Consider the following 23,390-nt stretch of genomic DNA (forward strand, 5'->3'; position numbering starts at 1 on the left):
GTTGGGTGTGCTGTAACCCATGTTACCTGAGGAAGAGGACTCTGAGGTTGGCCGTGCTGTGAACCGTGTTACCTGAGGAAGAGAACTCTGAGGTAGGGCGTGCTGTGAACTGTGATACCTGAGGAAGAAGACTTTGAGGTTAGGTGTGCTGTGACCCGTATTACCTGAGGAAGAGAACTCTGAGGTTGGACGTGCTGTTACCCGTGTTACCTGAGGAAGAGAACTCTGAGGTTGGACGTGCTGTGAACCATGTGACCTGAGGAAGAGGACTCGAAGGTTGGACGTGCTGTTACCGGTGTTACCTGAGGAAGAGAACTCTGAGGTTGGATGTTCTGTGACCCGTGTTACCTGAGGAAGAGAACTTTGAGGTTGGGCGTGCTGTTACCCGCGTTACCTGAGGAAGAGAACTCTGAGGTTGGGCGTGCTGTGAAAGGCCTCGGAGCTGATGGAAGCGATGCGGTTGTTTTGAAGGTGCAGGCTCTCTAAGGATTCTGGCAAGTCTGGGGGAACGTAGGAGAGCTCATTGCTGCCCAGGTCCAGTGTCTGCATGTGGAGAAGGGGAAAGATGCCATCAGATTGTTCTACTGCCCTCCTTTGGACACTAACAAAACTGAAAAGTGCATATCCTAATCTCCACCTCACGCTAGCCTTGCAATTATGATATTCGAATGTACATGAGCCTGTATCATCTTACACCTTAAATCTCATTTCACCATCACTTGCTGTGTCTCAGTTGCAGCCTTCACTTCACTGTCTCGATTCATGCCTTTTTCCCTGATTTTTCTGCACCTCATGTCTAATTTTGCCATCCATCTGCACCCAATGTTTGTTCTTTCACCACGCATTTACACCTGGTGTCTCATTATATCAGGCCTATGTACTTTATCACACTTTATTCTAATGCTTCCCATTTCTCATTTTACAGTCCCCCTTCTTTCCATGTCTTGTTTCATCTCTCTGTACCCATTGTTACTTTACACTGTCCCTAAGCAGCCCAGATGGCTTTTCACCTCCCCTATTCCATGTCTTGTTCCCCTATCTTCATGTTCCCTAAGTCTACCTACCAGTACCCAAGGCCCAGTCCAATTTGCACCGTCTGACAACATCACCTGACCCCTCGCCTCAGGACCACCCACCTTCAGTCTTTGCAACTGCTGCCAGGTGCCTGGGGTGATGGCGCCCACCTGGAGCCGGTTGTGCGCCAGATGCAGCTCCCTCAGCTGTGTGAGGTTGGCCAGGGCCTCCTGGGACAGGCTGTTTATCTGGTTCCTCTTTAGAGTGAGTACCTCCAGACTAAGGGGCAGGCCGGTGGGGATGAACGTCAAGAAGTTGCCTGACATGTCCAAGTTCTCCAGCTTGCGTAGCTTCCGGAAGGCCAGCCTGTGGATGCGCGCACTGTAGAGTGAGTTGTAGCTCAAGTTCAGCTCCAGGATGTGATATGTGGCAGCAAAGTCGTTGAGGCGGATCTCGGAAATATGGTTATGCAGGATCATGAGGGAGCGCGCTCTCTTTGGCAGGCCAGGGGGGATGTGGTCTAGCTGGTTGTTGTAGAGGTGGAGGGTGTGTAAGTTACGCAGGTTAAGGAATGCATCCCCATGTACCCCGCCAGCCTTCAGCCTGTTGTTCTGGAGCAGTAGGTACTCCAGATTCCGGATGCCGCTCACCACGCTCTTTGGGATGGTGGTGATGAGGTTCTTGCCCAGGTGGAGGATCACAATGTTGGGTGGCAAGCCAGAAGGAATCTCCGTCAGCTGGTTGCTGGATAAATCTAGATATTCCAGACCTTTCAACTTGCTAAAAGGAAAGGATAGTGAGGGTTTGTAACAGGATCGCAAAAGTGATATCCAAGAATACTGGAGCAGGAAGAAGAATGAGATGAGAATGGCAGATGATGTGTTACAGGTTTAAACAGGTGCTACAATGTCCATACTCCATACTCACCGGAGTGCATTATGGTCTAGTGAGCCCAGTATTTCATCGAGTGGTCTAATAGGTTCTCACAAAGCGGTGGGCAGCCTAAGGCTTCAATGGAAGGTTTAGGAGAACCCTGCTATTCATGAGAAGACATGAGGGTTCAACCTACGAGTAAGGGCAATGTATAGACCTCACCTATGGCATTGGATATGCAGGGGCTGAGAGCTTCATGGGACTTAATGGAAGGTGTGAGGGTCTTAGTATCTCACCACGGGTGTCAAGAGGGTGCAGTGCGATCCATGGCCACTCTACAGCTCTCATGGTTCTAGGGTCTCATCTGAGGCTGTTTAATTGCACGTCTCAGTGAAATGTGTCTCCCATGTTGTTGTGGCTGCTAATATCTCATGGTCCTACCTGTGACTGAAGAGGTCCCATACCCTTACCTAAGTGTGTGAAGGTTTCACTGAAGATGTGGGTGTTTCACACAGTGTTGATGGGGCCTAAGGATCTTACCTGTGGGTGTGGTGTTCTCTTGGTCTTACCTGAGAGTTGATGGGGTCCAAGTGATTCTTTGAAAGGCTGGGGAATCAGTGTTTCACCAGATGTGGGAGCCCCTGGGTTTCACTTGAGCGCTAGGTCTCCATTCTTTTGACTAGAATATGGGGCGGACATGATGTTTTACTAGAAAATGAGATTGTCACTGTGAGTAAAAGTCTCACTTTATCTCCAGAAGGGCTTGGAGTCCCAGGCACTCCTGTTAGGGTACACATACTCCCATGGCTTCACTAAAGGGTGTAGGTGTTCCTGACAAAGCTCACCTATGTTCACAGGGTTTCCAGGACTCACCTGGATAACTAGGAATTCTATGGTCTCATCTGAGGATGTGGGGCGGAAGGGGGAAGTCTCCTAAAGGTTCACCTAACCCAACTGTATTGGGCTTACTGATTCTCTCCTGACAATGAGGGGTCAGGGAGGCAGAATGCCCCGAGAATGTGTGGAGCTCAAGTTTCAGCTGAAGGTTTTGAGGGCTGCTGTTCTCACCTTAAGGTTTTTGGGGCCCAGTTGTTCACTTGAAGATTCGGAGGTCCCATGGCCTTACTTAAACATTTAAACACAATTATTTGAAAAGTTTTAAAGAAACTTTTAGATGTTTGGAAGGTGTGTCACATATTCTCACTTGGTGGCTGTGCAAGGTTACATTCTTACTGAACACTGTGAGTCAAATCAGTGCTTAATTTGAGCTGGTGGTTGCCGGTGGTGGCCACCTGCACTTATTTTTCCTCATCAGATACTTCCTGAGTGAGGAAAACACACAAATGGGAAAGACAGAGGAAGAAAACGTCTGTAAAACCATCACAAAGGGAGAAAGGAAGGATCTGCAAGAGTGAGATAAAGGAGGTGGAGGTGTCTGGTAGCGGATTAAAGAGGCATGAGGTGGATTTAAGACTATCACCCTTGCTATTCAGCACACCAACATTTAAAAGCACTGGTCGAAGACCTCTGAAGGGAGCCTGGGGACCAGCCCTCTTTCTTTCACAAATACAGCACTGACTCAAATGTTCTCCCCTACACGGTTTGGAATCAATGATTACAGGTTATCACCGGACTTTTGGGTTCACATTTTATCATCTGAAGGATTGGCCGTCACAGCATCTCACCTGGAGATTTCGTTGATTGATTCTCACCTTAAGGTTTTACTGTTTGCCATTTTCGGCTAAAGGTTTTGAGGCCACAAATTCAGAGGTCCTCACCTGAAGGTTGCGGAATCCAAGCCATCGCTGGAGAGGATGTTGTTCTGCAGGTAGATCTCCCGAAGCTCTGACTGGCTGCTCAGAGAGCCCTTTGGTATCCTGGAGATTCTGTTATACTGCAGGTGAGAGATGGTACAGGTAAGCTGAGCTTGCACGTGCAAGGAGAAAACTTTTATAAAACACCACGATCAAGAAAGGTGATGAAATATATGACCTGTACTTAACAAGCAGGATAATCTGTGTTGGCACCAGAGGAGGGAAATACTTGAGCGCAGCACTCCTGGCGGGATCATCTGAGCACCACCCATGAATATGTGTCACACAAAACTAACCAGAACGCCCATTAACTATATACGGTGGATTGCTTGGCATATTTTAATGACTGCGGCTTCCTTATGTGAACATCCCAGGTGATAGGACTGGATCCGCAGGTTTTCTTCAATAGCATTTCTATACTGGTGCCAGGTGACCAAAGGCGGCTTCATTACGGATGTGCAAGGATCCACAGTTAATGCCATAATAAGCAATTCAATTACTTCATGACCAGGGTCATTGGAAGGGAAGGATCCAATTATGCATTGGGGTTGACTAAATTATATGGTAACATAAGACAAATTATGCAGAGTAATGCAGCAATTTTTTTTCATTTTTATTATCTTGTCATTTTTACACATTAACACTGTATGGGTAAAGGGGTCACTTAATTAGCAGAATTTTAACACCCAAATACAGCAATCCGCAACAAAAAGGTGACCAGTCAACATTTACCAAGAGCCTTCCACCGTGCTGCAACACGTGTTGCTGTGTTTTTAGTTCACTTTGATTGGTTTGGGATCGATTTTTTTTTCTTCAAGTCTGAAGATTATGCAGCAGATGACAAATCAAGAATTATGCAGAAACCACTGCAGTTCCAAAATCACATTATTTCAGTGGCTCTGGTCATGGCCATCGCTGACATGGTTCAAATATTTTCCACACCAAAATGGAGGCGGATCAAGAGTTCACGGCTTTTCAATGCTGTTTACACCAATTTGACAATAAAGAGATGGTTGAAGCACACTTTTTGCATTGTGTTGCGACCAACTTTTCTCCCTGCATTGTGAGGGATGCTCAAGGCCTTCCCACTGTTAAGGGATAGTTTGTAAGCAAACTCTCAGGATCCAACTGCCTTATTAGTATTACTGGGGCCGGATTTGGCTTGTGTCCTCTTGTGACCTCTATCCCAGCATTCTAAATTGCAGTTTTCCTGCATTGTGACCCGTGTCTCTTGAAGCAACAAGGGTCACAAGGCAAGAACAAGTGGCATACTGTGATTTTACCATCACAAGTGCATGCAGTCATCCATGCAAGCTGTCACATCCGGACAGCCTATTTGTTTGCGAATGATTAGCGCCCGCCCTGGGTCTTCATTAAACACTAACAGGTAGGGCATCAAGCATTTTTGTGAGCGCAAACGGTGCGAATCGCAAAATTCGGCCGTTTGCGCCCGCAAAAATGGCATTTGAGATGCATAAATGGTTCATGCACTCGCAATTTAAGAATTCGCAAATAATTGCGAGTTCTCAAATTGCGATTGCTTTTAAGGAATCGCAATTTGCGATTCCTTAAATGCAATGCATGAACCATTCCAAGATTGCGAATTCGCAATCTGGGGTCGCTATTTACCGCGAATTCAAACTACGTGGTAAATAGCAAAAACTTAGAAATATGCACTTTAGTGCATTTTTCTAAGTTGTATATTACACACACACACATGTCCTTGGGACATGTGTGTGCACAACACCAGTGAACATTACCATTTCAGGGGTGCAACAGGGTGTCCTTTGGACACCCGGGCACCCTTGAAATTGCGGCACATTTGCGATTCGCTAATTGCTAATCGCAAATAAGGAATGACTCATTCATTAGGCCCATAGCAATGAATGGGAAAGCCATTCCTTATTTGCGATTCGCAATTAGCGAATCGCAAATAAGGAATCGGTAGGAATCGCAAATAACATTGCGATTCCTACATGCATCCCGTTTTGCGAGTCTTTAATAGCGAATCCTTAAAATTCACTATTAAGGACTCGCAAAACATAACTTTGATGCATCTGGGGGTATATTCTTTGTGAACGGTCACAAAGCATTTCTGCAAGGGTGATGGACTTGGACGATCACAGATGAATTGGGCTGACAGCAGTTCATCTTTTGGTTACCTGATCACAAAGATGGAGCTACTATGAACTGAAAATGTCTGAAGCTCTGGTCCATACAGTACCCAAAGAGCAGAGAATCTGGTAGATGCTATGTATGTTCCAGGACTTCTGACACTGCTATGTAGTGTAGTGCAAGAGGTTATCAGCACAAACCTTGTGATTTTGATAGCACCAGATTACTCAAAGCAAGCTTAGGATCAGATCTGTCGAAGCTCAGTTACACAGAGCCGAAGCCTCAGCCAATGAAGGAAAATCCATTGTCCCAGCAAAATGGATAGGTTCTGCATCCTGTTTGCTCACTACACCTACCTGCTTGGAACTTGAGAGGTTGCCCTCTAGTTTAACTCTATGAGTGTTGCTTGCAACGACACGGCTGTTAACGAGGGTGTCGTATTCCACTTGGAAGCAAGCTTTTGCCAAGTGGTGTTCTGAGAAGAAGTCTAACTCCTTGAAATCCGAGGTGATGCACAGGCTCGAAATTTGCTGCATCTTTAATCGTAAAAGGCCTCAGATTAGGTACCAGTTATTTCTGCATGTTTTCTCCAGAACGAAGAAGTGCGTTTTTTAAAAGGTTTACAGAATAAATTCCCTCCAGTAGCCTATGTTTCCTAAGTGGAAATGGACTTTAGTTCTCACTTTTCTAATGGGGCAACCATTTCAACATCTGCGTTCTTGTGATTTGAAGTTTTCGTCTGCACATTTGCTCTCCACAGATTCAGATTGGAGGGAAAGTGAACGTCACGCTGTCTCTTCATCCCCTCCTTTCACTTTTTTATTTTAACAATACAGTTTTACTCTCAAGGCCTCATTAGGAATACAATAATGATCACCTCCAATAGCATCCAATGCCAAGGTCTTCAAAGTTGTGTGCGATAAATAATACCTTACCACACCAAAATCCATATGTCCCTGTATTTAGTGGATTTATTCCATGTGGTAAATTCCGTCAGATTTGACCTCCCAAAATTTAACAGGGGTTGCAAGCTTTATCACCCATGATAATTCCAAATTGTGATAAACAATGCACCACTTATAGTTATGACTATACGACCAACACCTAGATTCATCAATGTCCCGTTTTGCGAGTCCTTAATAGCGATTATTAAGGAATCACTATTAAAGACTCGCAAAACGGGATTCATGTAGACATCGCAAAAATAATTGCGATTTCTACATGTTCCTTATTTGCGATTAGCAAATTGCTAATCGCAAATAAGGAATGACTCCCCATTTATTCCCAAAGGCCCATAGGAATGAATGGGGAGTCATTCCTTATTTGCGATTAGCAATTTGCTAATCGCAAATAAGGATGCGATTTCAAGGGTGCCAGGGGTGTCCAAAGGACACCCTGTAGCACCCCTGAAATGTCAATGTAGACTGATGTTGCGCACACACATGTCCAAAGGACATGTGTGTGTGTAACATCCAACTTAGAAAAATGCACTAAAGTGCATTTTTCTAAGTTTTCGCTATTTACCACGAAGTCAGACTTCGCGGTAAATAGCGGCCAAAAATAGCGAATTCGCAATTCAGAAATGGATCATGAATAGCATTTAAGGAATCTCTAATTGAGATTCCTTAAATGCGATCGCAATTTGAAAAATCGCAATTATTTGCGATTTTTCAAATTGCGAGTACATGACCCATGGATGAATCTCAAATGCCATTTTTGCGGGCGCAAACGGCCGAATTTTGCGATTCGCACCGTTTGCGCTCGCAAAAATGCTTGATGAATCTATGTGTATATGTGCAAAGCACAGACATTCATAACTAGGTCTTTATTATTAAACCTTTTCTTGCCAACAGTTATTTCAGAGTTTCATTAGACGCAGCCTTAATTTCATCCTCTTCTTCATTTGCCAAAGGAGTATGAAAAACTGCACAGGCTTGGTAGAGAAGAGCTTTGAGACACTTTTAGAACTCTTTTAGGCGTCCAGACTAAGGATTTGACAGTGGATGATAGCTTTTCAGACGTTTTCATGGTATGAAATGAAATAACTGTGAGGAAACAAACTATTTTGAGGTGGACTCCCGCTGCAGCGTTAGATGTGCTACAAACTAGCTAGAAAATACCCTCTGGTAGGATTAATGGCACATTTTCCAGGGGGAGCCTTGTGGATTCACAATAGAACTGCCTTGAGCCACTGGGGAAGAACTATTAAAGATCACTTTTCTGAATCTGTTCTTGGCACCTGAGGCGTTCTCAGACGGAATTTGAGGGAATATACACACGTATCCATCATAAAGAACGTTACCGAAGGCAAGCAACTTGTTTTTCTGTTAGATGCCTGAGAATGCTGTTTTATTTGGAGCAAAGGTCAGTCAGTCATTTTATATTGCACTGGATGCCTGTGAACATCAGCTTTACCCTGTTGGTTACTTGAGGAAAACAGCTGTGTTTTGATGGATGCCTGGGGACAGCTACCCCCCACCCCTTCCCCCTTTGGATGCATGGCACAGTTTAACCGTGCATTGGAACCTCAAATGGAATCTTGGGAGTGACTGCCATGATCTGTGGACGGTCTAGAAACATCTGATCACTCTACTGAATGCCGCAATCATTTCTAGGCACAATTGTGTTGGATGACTAGGCACTCAGCCCTGTTCTGTTCGATGCATTGGACAATCGTATCGTGCACCTCTTCTGTTGTTTGCTTTAATTATTCTTTGGCCTATTTAGAATCAACTCTTTCTTGACAGCTCTGTTTCCAAGAAGAGCAAAGCAGTGCAGAAGCACACAATTGCCTACTGGGTTGCCTAGGCATTAAAATGTGCAACGACTTTGACTAGAAGGAGCCCCTAGGATATCCAGGCCCATTCCACCTGATCAAAGGCTGATTCTTCTGCATCGTCCAGAGGTGTTCCTGTTGTGAACATCTATCAAACAGTGAGATGGGCTTTGGTTCAACCTTTCATCAGGCATTACTTCCATGACTCTGAATTCTGCAAGTATGACCGTTTTGCCAAATCTGTGGTTTGTGACCAGAAAGTCCTTTATAGGGTGACAGACATGTACCCCTGCATGGAGTGCCTTAGCTGCATTGATATCTCGATCCTTTGTCCTAATTTGTGTTGCCATGGGTGAACAACAATCATGCGTGTGCACCATGACATAGGCCTGTCTCACAGATTGCTGTCTTGTTGGACCGGGAGGGGCATCCAAAGCACCACCCTCATAGTGGCAAAAGGCTGTTGCCATTGCCAGGAGTTAAGTAGCACGAGCGCGGTGGTGGTAGCTTACCTGTGTAGTCATTAGTAGAAGTGAACAGGCCCTTTTACTTGCGTCATTGCGAAGTTCTGCTGCTGTGTGCTTAACTCGCCCTTGGCCTACATCAAGTTAGTATGTAGCACAGTACAGTGCCTGTGTTGTATGTAAGTGCTATGTGTAAGTGTGTCTGTCAATGGTACAATACCTAGAAGACTCTGGGTTCCATTTTGGGAGACCCAGTGCTGACTGGAGGAGCATGAAGAGCAGAGGAATCCTCCCAGACAGATATGTGGATTGCTGCATTCCTGTGAGAGGGGTGGGACACACACACTGGAGGAGGAAGAGCCAGGCTCTTCAGTACACTCATCAACGGGTGCTCTTTGATTCAGAGAGAGGTCACTGGAAAGGGACATATCTCAGGAAGGAGATGAGGCTAATAACAGAATCATAAACGTAGGGCTGGGGCTCTGGGCTACTGTTGATGCACATATCATTGTGGCTGACATCCAGGTGTGAAGCTATAGTCATTCCTTTGGTCTGTGTTGTGGGGATATGGAGCTGCTCCTGCTGCGACAGGCTGATTTCTGGATGAAAGGCAGGACAGAGGAGTGGGCACATCAAATGGAAGCAGACCCCTAACACAAACATCAAAGACTGAGACCCTAAATCCATCTTGGTGTCTGGAAAAGGACAATAAGGAGGATAGCTCATGGTCCCCAAATCTGACAACTGTTAAGCAGGCAATCAGACTGTGTGAGGAGGAGAAGCTCTGCATGATTTCTGCCTGTGACCAAGACTAGGGGCTAAAGCCTGCCAGTCTCCCAGCTGGGCGAGGGGACATCACCCAGGGAAATCCAAGACCACCTGCCCCTGGAGCACCAGCCCGCCTGCTTGCCAAGACCATTGTGCCCTGTGAGGAAGAGGAGAGCACTGGAGGGAGCGAGGTTCACTGGGGGATCCTGGCGAGTAGATCCCTTTAACGAGGTGTGAGGAGATAGCTGTTGCATTGATAGGTCATTGCCCGTGTGCAGGTTCAACTAAGTGACCCTCTAAGTCAGAGCGGGCCACTGTGAAGTTAGCTATGGTTGGCATGACTGCCATGCCGTGCCATGCCCCATGTGCAGAGTGATGTTAGTGATCCTGTATTCCAGAGGGATCCACCATGAAGATTACTGCTGTGCCGACAGGGCCCTAGCACTGTGTGGAGTGTAGTCAACGACCCTGTATGCCAAAAGGGGCCACTGTGAAGATAACTTCTTGGTTAATAAGGCTGTGGCCTGTGTACGAAGTGAAGAGGGCGATCCCTTATGTCAGAGGGGGCCACTGTTAAGATGAAGCTAATGCCATGCCGATCGTGCTGTCGCCTGTGTGCAGAGCAGGGTCAGTGACCTCGTAAGCCAGAGGGGATCCACCAGAAAAGATAAGGACCATTGCCTGGTTCAAGCCGTTGTTGAGAGGAGAGGCCGCCGCTGTGACCCGTGCGGCCAGAGACACATACTGAGAATCAGAACTGCAGCAATCAACACCTCCACCTGTGGCAATGATCAGAGGAGCTGATTGTCAAACTGAAGGAAGCTGCCTGGATGCCCAGCAACTGCCCCTGCAGAGCCACAAGTGCTGCTCACCAACCGCAGGTGCTGCAGCACTCCATAACGTTTGCAAGTGAAATGCCCTCGGAGACTCCAGTCACGCAACCCCTGCAGGAGCACGTAAGACAGATCGAAGGGCCGAAAAGACCCAGAAGAACTTGTTCTACCACATAGCTCTCGAGTGCTGGGCTACTTTTGACATTTATAAGAGTTGGAGTGGGACTCCTGAGACTCTGAATAGTAGTGGGGCTTGCCCTGAATGTCACCTAGTAAATAGGGAAGTCAGTAAGAGGGAAGTGGAACTCAGAAGCATGCCTCTTGAACAGTAGAGCCCTGACCTCAGGGGACTGTGCATTGTCTGTGTATGCCGTTTTTTTACTTTGTTTTCATATGTAAGTACTCTTTTTTCATAAAAGCAAGTATTTGACTGGACAATTATTTATTGCTGCTATTGAATGTATTTAGAGCTGTGAGCCTTTGTTTCCCCCCCCCCCCCCCCCCCCACCGCATATACCTCCCTCTCGAGAAGCCTTGGACTGCTCAACACATGCTACTACTTAAAGTGCTGAAGGGGTACTTGGCCCAGTTGCTCAAGGCCTATAGTAAGTTTGGCCCCAGAACATCAGAAGTAAAAGAACTCAACCCCACAGTTGAGCCCATTAGCTCCTACTTGTCCTGTGGCCTTCCGAAAGGGAGGGGTTCTGGCACTGTGCTGCAATAGTTCTTGGTTTGACCAACTCCTCAGAACCACCTCCTTTGGAGTGCTGCTTTGATACTGAATACTGAGGCGAGAATCTGCAGGTAACAATAACCATCAGAAGAACAAGTTACATACTTTCTCTAAATATCCTATTGGGGGATATTTTCTCTACCTACAACTCACCTCCCCATGCTGAGGAGTGCTCTTGCAAAAATTGGTAAAAGGGTCATTAAGGTTCTAAGTTAGCTTTATGCAGTACTAGATTCCTGTTAATCTTGTCAGTCTTGTTCTCTGCCTCCAAGGCGATCCAATTTGGTGCCTGGAGAAGATTCAAGAGGTAGCTGCAGGTGGTAGGTGGATAGGATATCCACCAGAAAGATTGTTAGAAAATGTAAGTAAGGTGTTCTTCTGTTAGTTGCATCTGGCGATTGATGCCCATAATGTACAGGGTGCCTCTGGTTCTGTTGACTCATCAAGCTATTTAGCCTTGTGAATGTGTGTTGGGTTTTCATGGGCTCTATTCTGTTACATGCTGAGGCTGTTAACCATGTTCTACTGGATGCATCAGGCACTTACAGGCTTTGTTCAATTAGGTGCCCCAGGAACCATTGACCAGTTCTATTGAATACTTTCCTCTTGTTCTGTTTCATGCTTTAGACACACACTAAATTTCTCAATCTTATTGGCATTGTTCTTTTGAGTTTGCCGGATACTATTTATTTATTTTTTATTGATAACGTTTTATATTGCGCAAACAAGATCCCGAGGGATATCAGAGCGCTTTACAATAGGATGGAAGGAAGGACATAAAAGCGGGCGATGAAGGGGGTCACAGTCTGAGGTAAAGAGGAGCAGAAACAAATGCTGGCACAATGGACGTGAGAAACAGTGTCTTCGAACAGATTAGCCTAGCCCAATTAGGGTAGGAATATATTCATAAGGAATCTTTTGGCTTCCAATTTGAATGCCGTCGTTGAGGAGATTCTGCATACTTCCGGTGGAAGAGAGTTCCATATCTTTGGGGCAGCGCTGGAGAAGGCTCTGTGACAAGTTCTCTTTTTGCTAAAGATGAGTGGTTTCAAGAGGAAAGTATTGGCGATTCTTGAGGCTCTTGCACCACAAGATAGCTCAAGTTTTTGCGCAAGGTACCTGGGAGTATTGAAGTGAAGGGCTTTGTGCGCCAGAAGGGCAATCTTTAACTCAATTTGTGATTCGTGTGGCAACCATTTAAGAGATTTTAGGACAGGAGATATGGTCTCATTTTGTTTGGTGCCTGTAACCAGTCTAGCCGCTGTGTTCAGTGATGCCCTTAGTGGAGCCAGGGTATATTTGGGAAGCCCACAGAGAGTAGCGCTGCCGTAGTCAAGCCTCGGCAAGATAAGCGCTTGGGCCACCTGCTTGAAATCATTTTGTGGAAGGAAAGGTTTGATATTTCTGAGTGTCCTCATCAAGAGGTTTGCTCTCTTATACACCTTGCGGATATGATTTTTCATATTAAGGTGCTTGTCCATGGTGACTCTGAGCGATTTGGCTGAATCTATGATGAGAGGAGTGCAGTTGAAGGCAGTGAGGTGACTCAGCCACATGTCTAGCTTGGGTATGTGGTTGGGAGGGGAGATGAGCAGGAATTCCGTTTTGGAGGTGTTGAGCAGGAGATGGTTCTCAGTTAACCAGTTTTGAGTAGACGTTAGTGTAGTGTTGAGTGAGATGATGTTTTCCGGGGAAGAGATTTTCAAATAAAGTTGCGTATGGTCCGCATACATATGGAAAAGAATGTTAGTGTAGTTTAATGAGTTAGCTAAAGGTTCCAAGAACAGGTTGAAGAGAATAGGAGATAGGGCGGACCCTTGGGGAACCCCCATGTGAACTGGAGAGGGCTAGGAGAGGGATTGATTTGTCTTGACTCTTTGAGATCTGTGGTGAAGGAAGGACGAGAACCACTGTAACACCTGACCAGAGAAGCCCAACCTGTTTTTCAAAATGGCAAGGAGGTTGTCATGATTAACTGTGTCGAATGCGGCCGGTAGGTCGAGGAGGATCAAGAGGCAGGATTTGTTTTGGTCAAGCATTTTTAAAATGTCGTCCATGACGTGAGTGAGCGCCGATTCGGTGTTGTGCCCCTTTAGAAAGCTAGATTGATGCTGGTCAAGAAGTTGGTAATTCTCTATGTGAGCACAGAGTTGAGATTGTACGCATTTATCTATGAGTTTCGCTAGGGTGGGGATGTTGGAGATAGGGCTGAAGTTATTGAGATCAGCTTTGTCTGCGTTTGTTTTTTTAAAATAGGAGATACCTGGGCTGCTGTTAGGAAATCAGGGATTGTGCCTTGAGAAAGAGAAGCGTTTACAATCCTTGTCCAGGAGGGGATGAGTGCATTCTTGATTTTTTTTTAATGTAGTTGGGGGCAATGGGTTACTGAAGTGGTTGGATGGGTTGATATTCTGGAGGATCTTTTTGATGTCTTTTTCACTGAATGGGGTAAAGGTGCCCTAAGACGCATTGTTCTTGGTAATCAGGATGGTAGATATGCACTTTTCTAAGAGGTCAAGTGGTGATATGGCCCTGAGGGAAGGTAGTAGGGCATTCTTAGAGGTGAGGTCAATGGAGATGAATCTTGCTTTCTCAGTGAAGAAAGCAGCAAGCTCGTCGCAAGAGGGTGGGCTGTCACCTGGGTCAGAGTGGTTGGGGCCTGCGACTGATTGCTGTTTGACCAAGTCGAAAAGTTTCTTGGGGCGATTTGCTGCTTGATCCAGTTGGTGTGTGAAGTAGTTAGCCTTAGCAATCTTGATTTGTTTGTTGTAGAGGCTCCTAGCCTCTCTAAGGAGTTTTAGTTGGTCCGAGGAGGGATTGGATCGCCAAGAATGTTCAACGGCCCTACGGTTGCAGAGTTCTGTGTACTAGTTGGCTTTGTTCTATCAAGAGTGTTGGACACTCACTGACCTGGTTCTGTAGGATGCCTTCAACCACAGTTGGCCTTGTCCTTCAAGATGCCAGGGGCACCTATTAGCCCCATTCTGTTAGATTTGCAAGAATTTGGATTTTTCAATTCAACAAACAGGTCCCAGTGTACTTGCCTAATTTAAGCACAGCCTTCCTTACTACCCCTAGTAGCTGCAAAACATAACTATCTCCCACCTATCCACATCTCCTGAGCTTTTGACTTCACCCAGCGTACCACCCTCACCGCTCTTTCCAAGCACCTCCATCTTCTTCTCTGGCATGAGGTAAATCTGATCTACATGTCAAGGCCCAGGCAGCGTTGTCCCACCTGTAGATGTAGCCGGATGAGCGAGCGTGGCATGTTGGAAGGCACTTGGCTCAGATGGTTGTTGGAGAGGATAAGCGTGTTAATATACTCCGAACCATTGAATGCATTGGAGGGCAGTCCTTCATCAGTTAGCTGGTTGTTGTGTAAATACACAGACCTACAATACCCAAAAACAGAGAATCTCATCAGCACCTCATGTAGGGGTTCAAACGTCGCAGACTCCCCATAGCTACCACCCCCCAATGAACAACCAGTTTACCTTAGGAAAGGCTTCTGTCCCAGGGTCAGCGGGTAGATCTTCGTCAGCATATTGGCGGCAAGGTCTGTGATTTGTAGTGTGCTGGGTAGGAACCTGGGGGCAACAGTAAGCTGCACAGCAGGGTGGAATACATGGTGAGCATTGTAAAGCAGAGAATGCTGGGACTAATACAGAGAATGCTGGGTGCTGAGTAAGCAACACTGGGAACAATGCAAGGAATACTGGGAACAACCCAGGGAATACTTGGTGTGAAGTAGGCAACACTGGGAACAATGCAGAGAATACAAGATGCGAAGTAAGCAACATTGGGAACAATGCAAGAAACGCTGTGAACAATGCAAAGAATACTGGGAACAATGCAGAGAATACGGAGTGTGAACTAAGCAACTCTGGGAACAATACAAGAAACGCTGGTGACAATGCAGAGAATACTGGGAACCATGCAGAGAATACTGGGTGTGAAGTAAGCAACTCTGGGACCAATGCAGGCAATGCTGGTAACAACGCAGAGAATACTGGGAACAATGCAGAGAATTCTGGGTGCGAAGTAGGCAACTCTGGGAACAATACAAGCAATGCTGGTAACAACGCAGAGAATACTGGGAACTATGGAGAGAATTCTGGGTGCGAAGTAAGCAACTCTTGGAACAATGTAAGGAATACTGGGAACAATGCAGAGAATACTGGATGCGAAGTAAGAAACTCTGGGAACAATCGAAGCAATGCTGGTAACAACGCAGAGAATACTGGGAACAATGGAGAGAATTCTAGGTGAGCAGTAAGCAACTTTTGGAACAATGTAAGGAATGCTGGGAAAAAAGCAGAGAATACTGGGAACAAAGCAGAGAATAGAATTCTGGGTGCAATGTAGGCAACACTGGGCACAATGTGATCCTGGGAACCCGGCAGTATGATGAACCGTTTTCGAGACCAGAGTGTCTGTTATATCTATTGAAACTATCACACGGCTTTGATTAGATCAGCTAACTTGGAAGTATTTGTGTTACCTATGCCAGAAAGAATTTGTCCCTTGATATCATACAAAGGGACCATTTTGGAGGAATCGGCTGGGTTGACCTGGTGCACTGGATATCATATCAGATTTATTCATCTATAGGAGAAATTTTGATCTGGTTTTAGCATTATTTATTCTTCAAGTGAATGTTTGACATTCCATATATCCATGGTCTTCTATCTATTTTTCTACAACTACAAGTAATTGAGTTACTTTGGGTCCAAACATTGTTTTTTGGTTCCAATTGCATACCTATTTTAGGTAGCTATGGCTGTCCTGAAGAAGGCACCTAAACACCAAAACGCACGTAGACAAAAATTAAGAACTTGTCCAAACATCTAGCCAGTTTTTCCAATAAGCAATAATGAATTTATCTCTATATGTTTTTATTTTGTATCTTTGAAATTTTTGTACTGTATTCATTCCTTGTGTATGTATTACACATTTGTTAATATGGTGCCAAATGTAATATGTCGCAACATTTTGGATCAGATGGTTTTTATTATGAATTTATAAGAATAAAATGTATATTTTAATTTAAATGTTTAGTACAGTGAGTCACTTCATATATCAATGAATTGCAATAGGTCCTTGTTTGACCAATCAATTTCCTATGTATTTACTGTCTTCAGGAATGCTGGGAACAACTCAGAGAATCCTGGGAACAATGCAGAGTATACTGGGTGCGAAGAAAGCAACACTGGAAACAATGCAGAAAATATTGGTTGTGAAGTAAGCAACACTGGCAACAATGCAAGGAACGCTGGGAGCAAATACTGGGTGTAAAATAAGCAACACTGGGAACAATGCATGGAATGCTGGGAACAATTCAGAGAATACTGCGTGCGAAGTAAGCAACACTGGGAACAATGCAAGGAACGCTGGGAGCAATGCAGAGAATACTGGGTGTAAAATAGGCAACACTGGGAACAATGCATGGAATGCTGGGAACAATTCAGAGAATACTGGGTGCGAAGTAAGCAACACTGGGAACAATGCAGAGAATACTGGGTACGAAGTAAGCAACACTGGGAACAATGCAAGAAATGCTGGGAACAACGCAGAGAATACTGGGTGTGAAGTAAACAACACTGGGAACAATGCAGAGAATACTGGGTGCGAACTAAGCAACACTGGGAACAATGCAGAGAATACTTTGTGCAAAATAAACACTGGGAATAATGCAAGGAACGCTGGGAACAATGCAGAGAATACTGGGTGCGAAGTAAGCAACACTGGGAAAAATGCAAGAAATGCTGGGAACAACGCAGAAAATACTGTGTGCAAAATAAACACTGGGAACAATGCAAGGAATGCTGGGAACAACACAGAGAGTACTGGGTGTGAAGTAAGCAACACTGGGAACAATGCAAGAAATGCTGGGAACAACGCAGAGAATACTGGGTGTGAAGTAAACAACACTGGGAACAATGCAGAAAATACTGTGTGTGAAGTATGCAACACTGGGAACAATGCAAGAAATACTGGGAGCAATGCAGAGAATACTGGGTGCAAAATAAGCAACACTGGGAACAATGCAAGGAACGCCAGGAACAATGCAGAGAATACTGGGTGCGAAGTAAGGAACACTGGGAACAATGCAAGAAACGCTGTGAACAATGCAAAGAATACTGATTGTGAAGTAAGCAACACTGGGAAAAATGCAAACAACGCTAGGAACAATGCAGAGAATACTGGGTGCGAAGTAAGCAACAATTAGAACAATGCAAGGAGTGCTGGGAACAATACCAGGAATGCTGGGAGCAATGCAGAGAATACTGGGTGCACAATAAGAAACACTGGGAACAATGCAAGAAACGCTGGGAGCAATGTAGAGAATACTGGGTGCGAAGGAAGCAACACTGGGAACAATGCAAGGAACGCTGGGAACAATGCAGAGAATACTGGGTGGAAAGTAAGCAACACTGGGAACAATGCAGAGAATACTGGGTGCAAAGTAAGCAACACTGGGAACAATGCAAGAAACGCTGGGAGCAAAGCGGAGAATACTGGGTGCAAAATAAGCAACACTGGGAACTATGTAAGGCACGCTGGGAACAATGCAGAGAATACTGGGTGCGAAGTAAGCAACACTGGGAACAATGCAGAGAGTACTGGGTGCGAAGTAAGCAACACTGGGAACCATGCAATAAATGCTGGGAACAATGCAAAGAATACTGGTTTGCAAAATAGGCAACATTGGGAACAATGCAAGGAACAATGCAGAGTCTACTGGGTGTGAAGTAAGCAACACTGGGAACAATGCAAGAAACGCTGTGAACAATGCAAAGAATACTGATTGTTAAGTAAGCAAAACTGGGAAAAAATGCAAGGAACGCTGGGAACAATGCAGAGAATACTGGGTGTGAAGTAAGCAACACTGGGAACAATGCAAGGAATGCTGGGAACAATGCCAGGAATGCTGGGAACAATACAGAGAATACTGGGTGTGCAGTAAGCAACACAGGGAACAATGCAGAGAATACTGGCTGCGAAGTAAGCAACACTGGGAACAATGCAAGAAACGCTGGGAGCAATGCAGAGAATACTGGGTGCAAAATAAGCAACACTGGGAACAATGCAAGGAATGCTGGGAACAATTCAGAGAATACTGGGCGCGAAGTAAGTAACACTGGGAACAATGCAATGAACGCTGGGAACAATGCAGAGAATACTGGGTGCGAAGTAAGCAACACTGGGAACAATGCATTAATGCTGTGAACAATGCAAAGAATACTGATTGTGAAGTAAGCAACACTGGGAAAAATGTAGGGAACGCTGGGAACTATGCAGAGACTACTGGGTGTGAAGTAAACAACACTGAGAACAATGCAAGAAACGCTGTGAACAATGCAAAGAATACTGATTGTGAAGTAAGCAACACTGGGAACAATGCAAGGAGTGCTGGGAACAATGCCAGGAAGGCTGGGAACAATGCAGAGAATACTGGGTGTGAAGTAGGCAACACTGGGAACAATGCCAAGAATACTGGGTGGGAAGTAAGCAACACTGGGAACAATGCAAGGAACGCTGGGAACAATGCAGAGAATACTGGGTGTGAAGTAAGCAACACTGGGAACAATGCAGAGAATACTGGGTGCGAAGTAAGCAACACTGGGAACAATGCAAGAAACGCTGGGAGCAATGCAGCGAATACTGGGTGCAAAATAAGCAACACTGGGAACAATGCATTAATGCTGTGAACAATGCAAAGAATACTGATTGTGAAGTAAGCAACACTGGGAAAAATGTAGGGAACGCTGGGAACTATGCAGAGACTACTGGGTGTGAAGTAAACAACACTGAGAACAATGCAAGAAACGCTGTGAACAATGCAAAGAATACTGATTGTGAAGTAAGCAACACTGGGAACAATGCAAGGAGTGCTGGGAACAATGCCAGGAAGGCTGGGAACAATGCAGAGAATACTGGGTGTGAAGTAGGCAACACTGGGAACAATGCCAAGAATACTGGGTGGGAAGTAAGCAACACTGGGAACAATGCAAGGAACGCTGGGAACAATGCAGAGAATACTGGGTGTGAAGTAAGCAACACTGGGAACAATGCAGAGAATACTGGGTGCGAAGTAAGCAACACTGGAAACAATGCAAGAAACGCTGGGAGCAATGCAGCGAATACTGGGGGCAAAATAAGCAACACTGGGAACAATGCAAGGAACGCTGGGAACAATGCAGAGAATACTGGGTGCGAAGTAAGCAACATTTGGAACAATGCAGAGAATACTGGGTGCGAAGTAAGCAACACTGGGAACCATGGAATAAACGCTGGGAACAATGCAAAGAATACTGGGTGCAAAATAAACAACACTGGGAACAATGCAAGGAACAATGCAGAGAATACTGGGTGTGAAGTAAGCAACACTGAGCACAGTGCAAGAAACGCTGTGAACAATGCAATGAATACTGATTGTGAAGTAAGCAACACTGAGAAAAATGCTAGGAATGCTGGGAACATATCAGGGAATACTGGGTGCGAAGTAAGCAACACTGGGAACAATGCAAGGAACGGTGGGAAGAATGCAGAGAATACTGAGTGCGAAGTAAGCAACACTGGGAACAATGCAGAGAATACTGGGTGCGAAGTAAGCAACACTGGGAACAATGCAAGAAACGCTGGGAGCAATGCAGAGAATACTGGGTGCAAAATAAGCAACACTGGGAACAATGCAAGGAACGCTGGGAACAATGCAGAGAATACTGGGCGCGAAGTAAGCAACACTGGGACAATGCAATGAACGCTGGGAATAATACAGAGAATACTGGGTGCGAAGTAAGCAACACTGGGAACAATGCATTAACACTGAACAATGCAAAGAATACTGATTGTGAAGTACAAAACACTGGGAAAAATGCAAGGAACGCTGGGAACTATGCAGAGACTACTGGGTGTGAAGTAAACAACACTGAGAACAATGCAAGAAACGCTGTGAACAATGCAAAGAATACTGATTGTGAAGTAAGCAACACTGGGAACAATGCAAGCAATGCTGATAACAACGCAGAGAATTATTATATGGCCCTTAGGGACATTGTCAACATTGCTAAGTTAGCATGAGCTTGGCTGCCATGATGCTGCTTTGGCACACGTTACTACATGACTCTGTTTTTGCAAGAATCTGTTTGTGCCTTTCACATGAGAACGGCCTGCCTTTTGTGTTCTCTGCCTTCCCTGGAGTTTAGTGTGAACACAATGTGCAAGGTCGATCAACAATGCCCCTTGTTATTCTGTTCTGGTCAGTCCCTAACACCTAGACATAACATGCTACACACAGCTGCAGTACTGAAGACTTGTGCTTTGATATTACGTTGTTGCATGTTGTTTTAACACACTCGGTGAAAGCCGTTCCATGGAGAAGAGCTCCGCTGTTCCTATGATGTAAACCTTACATCCAGGCTTTAAGGTATGGGGTCTGCTGTCAAAATCCAGAGATCTTCCTTTATATAAAATAAACTTCTTCTAGTCAAGGGGAGGGTAGTTAGGCCTAAATGCCCTAGATTCCACAGTCGGTTAAAATGACTTCTCCCTTTGTATTCTATGGAATTGTAACAATGCTAACTGTGCTGAGTTTATGCATTTTGCTGCTATTAGTAGCACATATCCTGTATAGTAGAGCACAATAGTTAAACATTTTGATCTATTTCAGTGACTCTACCTATTCTCATTGTGGACAAGTGCGAGTGAGTGAGCGAAATAGTACGTCTTGCTGCCACGATTCCTGAGAGAGTCAGGAGTGTTGTGTTCTGGGTTGTCTAATCATTTGTAGCTCCGTGATATTTGGAGGAGGAATGAGACACTATAGGGTAGGTTGGTTCACCCCTATACACTGAAGTCCTGTTTCCCTGTGCATAGTTCTGTGTATGTACAGAATCACTGCAACAGAATACTGGGAACAATGCAGAGAATACTGGGTAAGAAGTAAGTAACACTGGAAACAATGCAAGGAACGCTGGGAACAATGCAGAGAATACTGCGAAGTAAGCAACACTAGAAAGATTGCACGGAATGGTGGGAACAATGCACAGAATACTAGGAGCAATGGAAGGAATGTGGGGAACAGTACAGAAAATCGGAACAATGATGTGTGAATGCTGAGAACAATATAGAGCAATGCAAAGAATATATCTAATAATCTAAGGAATAGTGGGAATATGTTTATGAATATTGGGAACAAAGTAGGGAATGTTAGGAACATTGCATGGAATACTCGGAACAATGTAGAAATACTGGGGTGAATGAAAGGAATACCGAACAAAGTAGGAATACTGGACGCAATGCCACCACAAAAACTGGAAACAATGCAGAGTATACTATAAACACTTAAATGAATACTGGGAACAATATGGTGACTACTGGTATCAATGCTCAGAATACTGGGAACAGTTTAAGGAATACTGCAACAATTCGAGGAATACTGAGACCAATTCAAGAAATACTTGGAAAATGAAGGTAATGTTGGTAACTGCTTGGAATACTGTGAAGAATGTAGGGGAAAGTGGGAGCATTGCAAGGTATATAGGGAAGAATGCAAAAAATGCTGGGAACAATGGTGTTGAATTATTGGGAACAATGAAAGGAATGATGGGAACAATGCATAGAATACAACACATGTGGAATACTGGGAGCAGGTCGACAAATACTGGAAACAATGCGGAGAATCGGGAAAAAATGTAGGCGATGCTGAGAACAATGTAAGATGTACCGCAACAATACAGAGAATCTGAGAACAGTGCAAGGACTAAAAGAAAAGCAAGAAACCCAGGGTTTCTTAGAGGGCTTCAGGGGAGATGTAGCACACATACAGCCCAGCTCTGGGGAGGCTGTATTCTTGAGGGCCATTGGTTTGTTTGTCCTAGTACTTTTTAACTAGGTTTAGACTCACCAGCTATTAAACCTACACCAATGACCGTAAATACATCAAAAGGGGCATTCTTTGTTTACAATTGGACCTAAGGAAGTCTTGCAACAGATAGACAAGTTATTGGGTCACTTCAGTGGAATCTTCAAAGTCAGTTACCTTAAAGCTGAGGTGTCCATCATTGGTCCAGAAGGGCCAGATCCATGCCACATGGTCAGAATAATCATCGACTAGGTACAGTTATTTCTGTTTAGATTCAGTGTATTCAAAGGCATTCTATGTGGAAACCCTGACAGTCTGGCATGGATCTGCGCCTACCACCACTCCGGACCTACGTTGGACACCCTTACTTCAGTCTCCAGACTTCCTTAAGGAAGCTTCCTTAAGCTCATACAGGCAGATAGAGTGGAAAGAATACATTGTGCGTCAGTCACCCAAACTCCAGACTTCTACATTTTGATGAAAGATGTTCAAAATTCATGATGGCCGCAGGATTCCCCGTTGCAGGTAATGCGTCTTTGTTCTATTTAATTAGGAACTTGACAGGCAGCCCGGGGCTCTTTTGTGCACGAAACACTGAATCCCTCTGCAGAGCTGCCCTGGAAGGCACATTCCCATCCCGGGAGGAACTACCCATTTCCACTGTTGGAGGCTGGAGCCTTCGACGCCCCGTGAGACCTAAAAACACGCAATCTGGGGACACATGAGGAAGAGTCCAGTCAGAGGCCAAACAGCCCAAACACCTCACTCTCAGCACCCGTGGATGCATATATTGACGGACGTTAGTTTAGGCACACCTCCATCTGAACATCCCTGGGTGCAGTTCAGCTGAAAATGTGCAAACTCTGAGCTTACCTGGTTGCAGCTTGGACCTGATTTCTGGCTGTACACAGTCGCCCACAGGCACCCGGCCTTTAGTAATGGCGAGCTGGGCCCGGGCCCAGGGCGTCAATATTCTGAGGGGCGTCCCTCTCACCTTGCTCCAGCTTTGTCCGTGTCCCTGCCTGTTCGTTTCTGTCTGATTTGCCAGTTTAAAGTGGTGTTAATCCTTCATTATCATTCGCTGGCGATGTTTTTAACACCACTTTAGCCCTCTTCCTTGCCTTCTCTTC

At 45.2% G+C, this 23,390-nt stretch overlaps 1 protein-coding gene across 4 annotated transcripts in view; it reads right to left on the bottom strand.

Moving 5' to 3' along the window:
* PODNL1 (podocan like 1) overlaps positions 1 to 23,390 on the bottom strand; it is a 302,248-nt gene that overhangs the window by 86,602 nt on the left and 192,256 nt on the right. For 3 of the 4 annotated variants that reach the window (XM_078685604.1, XM_078685610.1, XM_078685601.1), the window contains 5 exons: positions 14,888 to 14,997; positions 14,629 to 14,785; positions 3,666 to 3,781; positions 1,137 to 1,794; positions 395 to 543 (listed from right to left, as the gene is read on the bottom strand). In XM_078685604.1, the coding sequence (XP_078541730.1) occupies positions 395 to 543; positions 1,137 to 1,794; positions 3,666 to 3,781; positions 14,629 to 14,785; positions 14,888 to 14,997 (1,190 nt within the window). Of the gene's footprint in view, positions 1 to 390; positions 544 to 1,136; positions 1,795 to 3,665; positions 3,782 to 14,628; positions 14,786 to 14,887; positions 14,998 to 23,390 lie in introns of those variants that run through there. The other variant, XM_078685613.1, reaches the window with a different exon arrangement.

Source organism: Lissotriton helveticus, chromosome 1_1 (genome assembly GCF_964261635.1).
Source record: "Lissotriton helveticus chromosome 1_1, aLisHel1.1, whole genome shotgun sequence".
Classification (NCBI taxonomy): domain Eukaryota; kingdom Metazoa; phylum Chordata; class Amphibia; order Caudata; family Salamandridae; genus Lissotriton; species Lissotriton helveticus.